This window comes from Mustelus asterias, unplaced genomic scaffold (assembly GCF_964213995.1).
Source record: "Mustelus asterias unplaced genomic scaffold, sMusAst1.hap1.1 HAP1_SCAFFOLD_1254, whole genome shotgun sequence".
NCBI lineage: Eukaryota > Metazoa > Chordata > Chondrichthyes > Carcharhiniformes > Triakidae > Mustelus > Mustelus asterias.
The window spans coordinates 50,040-62,461 of NW_027591199.1; the positions used below are offsets into that span (position 1 = coordinate 50,040).

The 12,422-nt window shown below is 51.0% G+C and overlaps 1 protein-coding gene across 1 annotated transcript in view; it reads left to right on the forward strand.

The window, feature by feature from the left end:
- LOC144488065 (X-ray repair cross-complementing protein 6-like) overlaps positions 1-12,140 on the forward strand; it is a gene marked incomplete at its 5' end in the record, with an annotated part of 60,516 nt that extends 48,376 nt beyond the window's left edge. The window contains 5 exons of the mRNA XM_078206087.1: positions 2,187-2,348; positions 4,016-4,145; positions 4,521-4,621; positions 9,598-9,714; positions 11,914-12,140. Of these exons, the coding sequence (XP_078062213.1) occupies positions 2,187-2,348; positions 4,016-4,145; positions 4,521-4,621; positions 9,598-9,714; positions 11,914-12,116 (713 nt within the window). The remainder of the gene's footprint in view (positions 1-2,186; positions 2,349-4,015; positions 4,146-4,520; positions 4,622-9,597; positions 9,715-11,913) is intronic.
- Positions 12,141-12,422: the final 282 nt, after the last annotated feature.

Sequence of the window (12,422 nt, forward strand, 5' to 3'; positions counted from 1 at the left end):
CTCATCTCTGTCCTAAATGATTTAGCCTGTATTCTTAAATTGTGATCCATGGTTCTGTATGCCGCCCCAAAAAATCCCTGAGTTGCCACACTCTGGCGCCTGTTTAGGTACACCGAGGGAGAATTTAGCATGGCCAATGCACGTCTTTCGGATTATGGGAGGAAACCGGAGCACCCGGAGGAAACCCACGCAGACACGGGTTTCTATGAGATTCCCCCCCCACCCTCATTCTTCTGAACTCTGGTGAATATAATCCTAACCGACTCAATCTCACCTTGGGAGTCAGTCCCACCATCCAAGGAATCAGCCTGGTAAACCTCCGCTCTACAGCAAGAACGTCCTTCCTCAGATAAGGAGACAAAAGCTGCACGCAATATTCCAGGTGTGGTCCCACCAAGGCCCCATATATATGCAACCAGACACCCCTGCCCCGTACTCAAATCCTCTCGCTATGAAGGCCAACATTCCATTTGCCTTTTTCACCGCCTGCTGCACCTGAATGCTTAACTTCAGCGACTGGTGCATGAGGACACCCAGGTCTCATTTCACATTCCTTTCTCCTAATTTATGGCCTTTCAGATAGTAATCTGCCTTCCGTTTTTGCTCCCAAAGTGGATAACCTCACATTTCTCCAAATTATACTGCATCTGCTGTTCATTTGCCCACTCACTCAACTTGTCCACATCACACTGAAGCATCTCTCCATTTTCCTCACAGCTCACCCAGCTTTGTGTCATCTGCAGATTTGGAGATATTACATTTAGTTCCCTCGTCTAAATCATTAATTTATATGTAGTGAATAGCTGGGGCCCCAGCACTGATCCCAGCGGTACCCCACTAATCACTGCCTGCCATTTGGAAAAAGACCTGTTTATTTCCTACTCTTTGTTTCCTGACTGCCAACCAGTTTTCTATCCATCTCAATCCACTACCCAATCCCATGCACTTTAATTTCACACACTGATCTCTTATGTGGGACCTTATCTGAAAGTTCAAATAAACCACATCCACTGGCTGCCCCTCATCAACTCTACTAGTTACATCCTTGAAGAATTCCAGTAGATTTGTCAAGCATGATTCCCCTCGTGTAAATCCATCTGACTCTGTCCTGTCCAGCCGCTGTTTACCAAGTGCTCTGCTATTAAATCCTCCCCCACTACCGACGTCAGGCTGACTGGTCTATAATTCCCTGTTCTCTCTCTGCCTCCCTTTTTAAATAGTGGGGTTACATTAGCTACCCTCCAATCCATAGGAACTGTCCCAAAGGCTATAGAACCTTGGAAGATGAATACCAATATACCCACTATTTCTCAGACCATTTCCTTAAGTACTCCGGGGTGGAGATTATCGGGCCCTGGGGATTTATCAGCCTTCAATCTCAATTTCCCCAACACCATTTCTCTACTAATATTAATTTCCTTCAGTTCCTCCCTCTCCCTAGACCCTGTGTTCCCCAACTTTTCTGGTACGTTATTCGTGTCCTCCTTTGTGAAGACAGAACCAGAGTATGTATTTAGTTGGTCAGCCATTTCTTTGTTCCCCATTATAAATTCCCCTGTTTCTGACTGTAAAGGACCTAGTTTGTCGTTAACAATCTTTTTCATCTCACACACCTAATAGAAACTTTTACGGTCAATGTTTATGTTCCCCGCGAGCTTACTCTCGTACTCTATTTTCCCCTTATTAATTAGTCCCTTTGCTGAATTATAAACTGTCCCAATCCTCAGGTCTACAGTTTTTCTGGATCATTTGTATGCCTCTCCCTTGGACCTTTAACTATCTCTAATTTCCCTTGTAAGCCTTAGTTTGGCCACCTTTCCAGTTTTATTTTTGTGCCAGACTGGATTAAATAATCATTCTTTGAATGTTTGCCGTTGCCGATCCACCATCGTCCCCTTAAATAACATTTCCCAATCTATCAAAGCCAACTTGTGCCTCATATTCATCGTAGTTTCCTTTATTAAGATTCAGGACCCTAGTCTCAAAATCAACTACCTCACTGTCCACCTTGATGAAGAATTCTATCGTGTTATAGGGGATGAAGTAACAATTTGACTTTATCGTCACCACTTGCTAAGCAGCTCAGAGAGGTCAGCCCCCCTGGTCCTTTCCAGCAGCCTTTGGGCCAGCCATGGTGCCAGGTGCTTATTGTTCTGAGCTGTGTTTATGTTTCACATTCCCAACAGAAAGCACCACTTTATTCAGCGCACTGCTCACCAAGTGCCTGGAGAAGGACGTGTATGCTGTTTGCCGCTATACTCCCCGGAGGAACACCCCACCCCGATTTGTGGCGTTGGTCCCACAGGAGGAGGCGCTGGATGATCAGAAAGTGCAGACCATCCCTCCAGGTCAGTGACACTGTCTCTCTCGGATCGCTCACTGACTGGGTGAGTACACTTGATTTGTCTCTCCTTTCTGACTGAGTTATGGTCACACCAGTGCCACAGAATCTCCGGCACCTTTTCTGCCTGACCACATATGATAATTATTCACACACTATTTGTCTATGGAGGGCATCGTAGCTGTTGCCTATCCTACCCCCACTCACCTTCTCCACACACACACACCACATACCACGTGTATACACACACCACATGTGCACACACACACCACACATACACGCACCACACGTACACACACGCACCACACGTACGCACGCACCACACGTACGCACGCACCACACGTACGCACGCACCACACGTACAAGCGCGCACCGCACGTACATGCATGCACCGCACGTATGCGCGCACCGCACGTACACACACATATATACACACAGTGGAGCCTGGCTGATTGTGTGCAGCTCCAATGCAGAGAGGAACTGAAACCAGATATTTGATTTGATTTATTATTGTCACATTTATTAGTATACAGTAAAAAGTATTGTTTCTTGCGCGCTATACAGACAAAACATACCGTTCATAGAGAAGGAAAGGAGAGAGTGCAGAACGTAGTGTTACAGTCACAGCTCGGGGTGTAGGGAAAGATCAACGTAAGAGAAAGATAGCACCACAGCCTGGGCTTGGACTCAGATGAACTAACTTCAGATTTCTATAGTTCAGAGTTACAGCGGATACATGTTACAGTGGGTGGATGAAAATTGAAGATTACATAATAACTGCTGAGAGGAAATTGATCCAATCTATAAAGGAGAAAAGATTGCAGGGCTGGGGGAAAGAGAAGGCTCTTGAGACGCATTGGATAAGCTCTTTCAAAGAGCCAGTAGAGCCATGATGGGCTGAATGGCTTCTATGCAGTGTCATTCAATGAATCATTTACCACCGCTGTAGTCCTGCATTACATTGGCAGTGCAGTGATTTTAGACGTGGGTCTTCACTTGTGGTTTCCTCCCTGGGAACAGTAACCTGACGATAGGCAGAGTTTTTTAAGCGATGTTGATTGAGGGATGAATACTGGCCGAGACACCAGGGAAAACTCCCCTGCTGCTCTTCAAAACAGGGTCGTTAACATCCATCTCCGAGGGATGTGGGGACCGCAGTTTTCTGTCACGTCTGAAAAGCATTAAAGTACGCAAAGAATTCAAACACCCCACGGAGCTGCAATCACCACTCACACACACACCCAGGGACTTGGGTCAATTCCCAGCTTGGGTCACTGTCTGTGTGGAGTCTGCACGTTCTCCCCGTGTCTGCGTGGGTTTCCTCCGGGTGCTCCGGTTTCCTCCCATAGTCTGAAAGACGTGCGGGTTAGAGTGGATTGGCCATGCTAAATTCTCCCTCAGTGTACCCGAACAGGAGTGTGGCGACTCGGGGATTTTCACAGTAACTTCATTGCAGTGTTAATGTAAACCTACTTGTGACACTGATAAAATAAACTTTGAAACTTTAAACTTTAAAACTTTACTAGTCGTAGCTTTGACCTGATTTCTGCAAAAACGCGAATGTTCATCCCAGGTCATTCCATCAAACGCAACTCCTGAGTCGGGCAGAGTGGACGTGTGAAATGCTCACCGATTCCTGGTACAAACAAAACCTTTCCGTCATTTTCCCATTAGGATTCCACCTGATTTTTTTGCCTTACGCCGACGATGTCAGGAAGATCGGCTTTACGGAGAAGCGAGTGGCCAGCGAGGATCAGATCGAGAAGATGAAATCAGTGGTGCAGAAGCTCCGGTTTAAATACAGGTCAGTCGGAGGTTCCAGCGATACTTTCTGCGCCTTTAGGGGATCACTGTCTGTGCGGAGAGTCTGCACGTTCTCCCCGTGTCGGCATGGGTTTCTTCCGGGTTCCTCCCACAGTCTGAAAGGTGTGCGGGATTGGCCGTGCTAAATTGCCCCTCAGTGACCCAGATGTGTAGATTAGAGGGACTAGCGGGGTAAATACATTGGGTTACGGGGATAGGACCTGGGGTGGGATTGTTGTCGGTGCAGACTCGATGGGCTGAATGGCCTCCTTCTGCACTGTAGGATTTCTATGATTTCCCCTGTGCAGATGAACAGGAAATTTCTGCAAATTCTCCTTAAAATAAAATGGTGACCATTTCTATCCCTCTGGATTAGGCCTGAGAGCTTTGAGAATCCGGTTCTTCAGCGGCATTTCCGTAATCTGGAGGCACTGGCCCTCGATTTGAAGGAACCGGAAGAAGTTGAAGATTTGACACGTGAGTATCCTGCTGTACAGCTCGTACCCACTGCCCAGCAGCAAAAGGAATTAATTTGATTTGATTTATTATTGTCACATGTATTAACATACAGTGAAAAGTATTGTTTCTTGCGCACTATACAGACAAAGCATACCATTCATAGAGAAGGAAAGGAGAGAGTGCAGAATGTAGTGTTACAGTCATAGCTAGGGTGTAGAGAAAGATCAACTTAATGCGAGGTCGGTCCATTCAAAAGTCTGACAGCAGCAGGAAAGAAGGGTGGGTACTGGTAGACAGGAAGGTGGGTTGAAGTGTGTCTACTTCAATGCAAGGAGCATCCGGAACAAGGTAGATGAACTTGGGGCGTGGATTGGTACTTGGGACTACGATGTTGTGGCCATTACGGAGACGTGGGTAGAAAAAGGACAGGAATGGTTGGTGGACGTTCCGGGGTATAGATGTTTCACTAAGTGTAGGGAAGCTGGTAAAAGAGGTGGAGGAGTGGCATTGTTAATCAAGGATAGTTTAACGGCTGCGGAAAGGCACTTCGTGGGGGATCTGCACACTGAGGTAATATGGGCTGAAGTTAGAAATAGGAAAGGAGCGGTCACGTTGCTAGGAGTTTACTATAGGCCCCCAAATAGTAATAGAGATGTGGAGGAAGAAATTGCTAAGCAGATTATGGATATGTGTGGGGGTCACAGGGTAGTTGTCATGGGGGACTTTAACTTTCCAAATATTGATTGGAACCTTTGTAGGTCAAATAGTTTGGATGGGGCAGTTTTTGTGCAGTGTGTGCGGGAGGGTTTCCTGACACAATATGTGGATGGGCCGACTAGAGGTGAGGCCACATTGGATTTGGTACTGGGAAATGAACCAGGCCAAGTGTTAGATTTGGTTGTGGGAGAGCAATTTGGAGATAGTGACCACAATTCGGTGTCTTTTGTTATTGCAATGGAGAGGGATAGGGCCGTACGGCAGGGCAAGGTTTACAATTGGGGGAGGGGTAATTATGATGCGATTAGGCAAGAATTAGGGGGCATAAGTTGGGAACAGAAACTGTCAGAGAAAGGAACTAATGAAAAGTGGAACATTTCAAGGAACAAATACTGGATGTCCTTGATAGGTATGTTCCTGTCAGGCAGGGAGGAAATGGCCGAGTGAGGGAACCATGGTTCACGAAAGAGGTGGAATGTCTTGTGAAAAGGAAGAGGGAAGCTTATGTAGGGATGAGGAAACAAGGTTCAGATGGCTCGATTGAGCGTTACAAGTTAGCAAGGAATGAGCTGAAAAAGGGGCTTCGGAGAGCTAGGAGGGGACATGAGAAGTCCTTGGCGGGTCGGATCAAGGAAAACCCCAAGTCTTTTTACTCTTATGTGAGGAATAAAAGAACGACCAGGGTGAGGTTAGGGCCGGTCAAGGACAGTAGTGGGAACTTGTGTATGGAGGCAGTAGAGATAGGCGAGGTGATGAATGAATACTATTTCCTCGGGTGGATGGAGCTATTACAAGGGGGCATAACTATAGGGTTCGTGGTGGGAGATACAGGACGGATATCAGAGGTAGGTTCTTTACGCAGAGAGTGGTTGGGGTGTGGAATGGACTGCCTGCAGTGATAGTGGAGTCAGACACTTTAAGAACATTTAAGCGGTTATTGGATAGGCACATGGAGCACACCAGGAGGATAGGGAGTGGGATAGCTTGATCTTGGTTTCAGATAAAGCTCGGCACAACATCGTGGGCCGAAGGGCCTGTTCTGTGCTGTACTGTTCTATGTTCTATGTTCTAAGCTGTTCTTGAGTCGGTTGGTACGTGACCTCAGACTTTTTCCCGACAGAAGAAGGTGGAAGAGAGAATGTCCGAGGTGCGTGGGGTCCATGATTATGATAAGGAATGATAGTGATTATGATAAGATAGTGATTGTAAAGACTAAAAAAGCCCAGCTTTCACACGTAGTCTGTAACAGAGCAGTATATCGGGAATATTTCCCATTGGATTCAGGGCCCCGGGGCGGGTATGAATATTGGCTAATTGTTGAATCCAGTTGTAATGCTCCCTGGGGGGCAGAGAGGGGTTGCTGGGGGCATGAAGAGGGGAGAAATATGGCAAAGTGGGGGGGGGGGGGGGGGGGGTTAGGGTGGGGGAGCTGGGGGATGCGGAGAGGAGAGTCAGTGTATCAGCAAATGCATACTGTGGCAATTACAGTAATTGCCTTATTGAAGACAGGCGATGGTTATTGACTCAACCTCTGAAAGAGTATAAATGGACACAGCAGGAACAGATACTGTGGGGGAATCAGAGGAGCTTGTATCTGTACTGAGCTGTATGTAGAATAAACTTGCTGAAGGAAAAAGACCAGCTGCTGTATTATTCCTCCACTGCTAATAAGAGGGAGCTCGGGGGGGGTGGGGTGGGGGGGTGCAGAGCTCAGGGGAGGGGGGGGGGCAGAGCTGGGGGAAGGAGCAGATAGGGGGGAGAGAGGGGGAGCTGGGGGGAGAGGGGGAGCTGGCAGGGAAAGGGAGAGCTGGCTGGGGAGGGGGAGCTGGGGGTGTTGAGCTCCAGCTGACGAAGGGGCAGCGCTCCGAAAGCTAGTGGCATTTGCTACCAAATAAACTTGTTGGACTTTAACCTGGTGTTGTTAAACTTCTTACCGTGTTGGAGAAGGGCAGCTGAGGGGAGTGGGGGACAGAGAGAGAGGGGGTGCTGGGGAAGAGAGAGGGGATGCTGGGGGCGAGAGAGAGGGGGTGCTGGGGAAGAGAGAGGGGGTGCTGGGGAAGAGAGAGGGGGTGCTGGGGGAGGGAGAGGGGTTGCTGGGGAAGGGAGAGAGGGGGTGCTGGGGGAGGGAGAGAGGGGGTGCTGGGGGAGGGAGAGAGGGGGTGCTGGGGAAGAGAGAGGGGGTGCTGGGGAAGAGAGAGGGGGTGCTGGGGAAGAGAGAGGGGGTGCTGGGGAAGAGAGAGGGGTGCTGGGGAAGAGAGATTGGGTGCTGGGGAAGAGAGAGGGGTTGCTGGGGAAGAGAGAGGGGTTGCTGGGGGAGGGAGAGGGGGTGCTGGGGGAGGGAGAGGGGGTGCTGGGGGAGGGAGAGGGGGTGCTGGGGAAGAGAGAGGGGGGTGCTGGGGAAGAGAGAGGGGGGTGCTGGGGGAGGGAGAGAGGGGGTGCTGGGGAAGGGAGAGAGGGGGAGCTGTGGGGGGGGGAGAGAGGGGGTTGCTGTGGGGGGAGAGGGGGAGCTGGAGGAGGAGGAGGAGAGGGGAAGCTGCGGGGAGGGGGAGGGAGAGAGGGGGAGCTAGGGTTGGAGAGGGGGAGCTGGGAGGGGGGAGCTTGGGGGGAGGGAGAATTGGGGTGGAGAGGGGGGAGTTGAGGGTGGAGATGGGGAGTGGGGGTGGGGAGAGGGTGGAAGTATACTGTGAAAGGTCTGACACTGGGAAGTTGCGAAGAACAAAGGGACCTTGGAGCGTTTGTCCATAGATCTCTGAAGGCGGAAAGGCAGGTTAATAGGGTGGTGAAAAAGGCATATGGCACACTCGCCTTTATGAGTCGGGGTATAGATCACAAAGCAGAGAGGTCATGATGGAGTTGTATAGAACTTTGGTGAGGCCACAGTTGGAGCACTGTGTGCAGTTCTCGTCGCCATATTATAGGAAGGATGTGATTGCACTGGAGGGGGTGCAGAGGAGATTCACCAGGATGCTGCCTGGGACGGAACATTTAAGTTATGAAGAGAGTTTGGATTGGCTTGGGGTTGTTTTCTCTGGAGCGGAGAAGACTGAGGGGTGACCTGATCGAGGTGTTCAAGATTATGAGGGGCATGGACAGGGTGGATGGGGAGCAGCTGTTCCCCTTAGTTGAAGGGTCAGTTACGAGGGGACAAAAGTTAAAAGTGAGGGGTGGGAGGTTTTGGGAGGATTTGAGGGAAAAGTTTTTTCCCCAGAGGGTGGTGAGGGTCTGGAATGCGCTGCCTGGGAGGGTGGTGGAGGCGGGATGCCTCACATCCTTTAAAAAGTACCTGGATGAGCACTTGGCATGTCATAACATTCAGGGCTATGGGCCAAGTGCTGGCAAGTGGGATTAGGTGGGCAGGTCAGGGCATTTCATGCATCAGTGCAGATTTGGTGGGCCGAAGGGCCTCTTCTGCACTGGAGGATTCTGTGATTCTGAGCTGGGGGGCAGAGATGGGGAGCTGGGGGGCAGAGAGGGGGAGCTGGGGGGCAGAGAGGGGGAGCTGGGGGGCAGAGAGGGGGAGCTGGGGGGCAGAGAGGGGGAGCTGGGGGGCAGAGAGGGGGAGCTGGGGGGCAGAGAGGGGGAGCTGGGGGGCAGAGAGGGGGAGCTGGGGGGCAGAGAGGGGGAGCTGGGGGGCAGAGAGGGGGAGCTGGGGGGCAGAGAGGGGGAGCTGGGGGGCAGAGAGGGGGAGCTGGGGGGCAGAGAGGGGGAGCTGGGGGGCAGAGAGGGGGAGCTGGGGGGCAGAGAGGGGGAGCTGGGGGGCAGAGAGGGGGAGCTGGGGGGCAGAGAGGGGGAGCTGGGGGGCAGAGAGGGGGAGCTGGGGGGCAGAGAGGGGGAGCTGGGGGGCAGAGAGGGGGAGCTGGGGGGCAGAGAGGGGGAGCTGGGGGGCAGAGAGGGGGAGCTGGGGGGCAGAGAGGGGGAGCTGGGGGGCAGAGAGGGGGAGCTGGGGGGCAGAGAGGGGGAGCTGGGGGGCAGAGAGGGGGAGCTGGGGGGCAGAGAGGGGGAGCTGGGGGACAGAGAGGGGGAGCTGGGGGGCAGAGAGGGGGAGCTGGGGGAGAGAGAGGGATCCGGGGGGAGAGGGGGAGCCAATGGGGTGCTGTGGGGGAGGAGGAAAGGTAGAGAGGTGGAGAAGGGGGGCTGGAGAGGGAAAGCCGCGGGAGGGGAACAGGGGGAGAGGGGGGGATGCTGCGGGGGAGGGGGGGGAGAGGAAGCTGGAGAGGTGCAAATAAATGACTTTGATAGAGGAGCGTAATAGGGGAAATCGTCTTTTCCCCACACAGTGCCAAAGAATGATGTTATGGACAGGAGAATCGGACAGCTGGCAGAGGAGTTCCTGGAGCTGGTTTATCCCCCGGGCTATAACCCAGGTGCAAAGAGCCAACAGAAGAGGAAGCTCAGTGAGTACTGCGGCAAGGGGAGCAAATTAAACGTTGTGTCAGTAAATGCTTCGCGTGGGATACAAGTGAGCCACACGGACACGGAAATCTCTGCTCAATTCTCTCAGAACTGAACCAGCTGGTCGCCAAAAGAAACAAAGAATTGCATTTCTTCAGCGCCTTTCCTCAGGACATTGTAAAACACTACAGTCAGTGAAGTGTAGTGGCCGCTGTAATTTATTACAACCCTGTTAGGAACATTTATAGAGAATTAACTGACCATAATTACCTGACAGAACTAGATTTCAACTTTTTCAAATAAAAACATACTTTATTGTATTTTAGACTTAAACAAAGCACTATTAACTCAACACTGCAGTTTATCATTCCTCATGCCTGTGAACTCAGTTCAACTTTGTGCTCCCTGCCCAAGAATTCCCCTATACGTGGCAATTGAAGGTGCATTCACTTCTGTAGAAACCAGCCCGTGAGGTATGCCATAGCCCTCCAGAATTCACTTTATCGTTCCTCCCTGTTAGTTATTTCCTGAGGAAAGATTTTATGGGGATCCTGCCCATTGATTTTTGGCAAAGCAACCTTCCAACCTTGATTTAACATCACACGACTGTGGAGGTTCAGCTCCTTGTTCTGGTGGCTGGCAGGTACCTGCTCCTCAGAGCTTCCAAGCAATTCTGTTGACTGCTTTCGGCCTCAGGGTTCTGGGGTGGACCACTGTAGATAATCCAGGGAACAAATAGCTGTTTTATTATACAGGACAGATGCAAGAATATCAAATTTCAAAGAGCAGCAATTAAAGATTATCAGTCGGGCTCGTAATGTGGCCCATTTACGCCTGCTAGAAATTACGTGTATTCATATGGAGGGACCTGTCCTCTACAGGCAAAAGGAACATGTCCAGGCACTGCCTTTTTTAATTAAATGTAAGCATGGGGAGGGGGGGGGTCAATAGTTCCCTAACGCACCCACCATGGCAATACCTCAACCAATCAAAATCGATATGCTGACCAATCAGCACCCTTTTTTTGGGGGAGTATAAATTGTTACTCCCTTTGAAATTTGGCATTCTTGTGTCTGTCCTGATGAGTGCAAGATGAAAAGCTTCGACAGCACGCCTCTGTTTTTGCAGCGGTATTCAAATCCAGAGGGAAAATGTGGGTTCAAATGCCCACCATGACTGTCTGAGAATTCTAAGCTAGTGTTTGTTTTTTAAAAGCTTGATCAATATAAAGTAGCTCCCGGTAAAAGTGACCCCAAAGCCTGTCAGAAAAATCCAACGACCGAGCTCATGTCTATTATGGAAGGGGGTGGCACGGTGGCACAGTGGTTAGCACTGCTGCCTCACAGCGCCAGGGACCCGGGTTCGATTCCTGACTTGGGTCACTCTCTGTGCAGAGTCTGCACGTTCTCCCCGTGTCTGCTTGGGTTTCCTCCGGGTACTCCGGTTTCCTCCTACAGTCCCGAAAGACGTGCTGGTTAGGGTGCATTGGCCATGCTAAATTCTCCCTCAGTGTTACCCGAACAGGCGCTGGAGTGTGGCGACTAGGGGATTTTCACAGTAACTTCATTGCAGTGTTAATGTCAGCCTACTTGTGACGAATAAATAAACTTTAAACTTGCTGTCTTTACCAGCCTGTCCTCCTGTTGATTCCAGTCCCAATGTGGCTGACAGTTGAACGTTCTCTGAATTAACTTGGCAAGTCCCACGCAAAACTGCCCTATTCATGGCAACTAAATGCCAGCGATGCCCGCTCCTCCAGAATGACGATTGTTTTACTGTCCCTTATTAACAATGAACAGGTGTAAAGTAAATTTAAAAGTAAAGTTTAATTATTAGTGTCGCAAGTAAGACTTACATTGACACCGCAGTGAAGTTACTGTGAAAATCCCCTAGTTGCCACACTCCGGTGCCTGTTCGGGTAACACTGAGGGAGAACTTAGCACGGCCAATGCATCTAACCAGCATGTCTTTCAGACTGTGGGAGGAAACCGGAGCACCCAGAGGAAACCCACGCAGACACGGGGAGGACGTGCAGACTCCACACAGACAGTGACCCGAGCCATAATTAACTGAAGTGGAATTGCACGGTGCTGTTTCTTATTAGCCGAATATTCAAGAGTGGGGCCATTGTTTGTCTTCGGTACTTCGGAGATTTGTCACGGTGACTGTCTGAAGAATGAACTGCTGTTCTCTGTGATCAGGCGACGCAGCCGGGGGAGCCGAGAAGAAGCCAAACGTGGAGGTGTCGCTGGGGAAGGAGGAGGTCAGGCAGTACCTGCGGAGCGGGACGCTGGGCAAGCTGACCGTGCCGGTGCTCAAGGAGGTCTGTAAACAGTACGGGCTGAGGGGCAGCAAGAAGCAGGAGCTGATCGACGCCATCACCGGTCACTTCGCTGAGAACTGACCGCGGTGGAATTCAGGCCATGGCCTGGGGGGGAGCGGGGGTAGGGCGGGGGGGTGGTGCGGGTCGTGTACGAGCAGCGGAGACTGTCGGGTTTAGCTGGGGAAAAGACACAACTGGCCTTCCCAACTAAATCAAAACATCACAGGAACCTTCAAACTGTGACCCCCAACCCCCCCCCAACCCCCGCCCCCCCCCCCCCCCCCCCCCGCCCCCACCCCCACCGCAGCGAGCAGCCAGTATCCAAATCAGCTCTGATCCAAATATAACAGAACCAGGACTTGCTCTGACTCCGTGATTCCGACCATC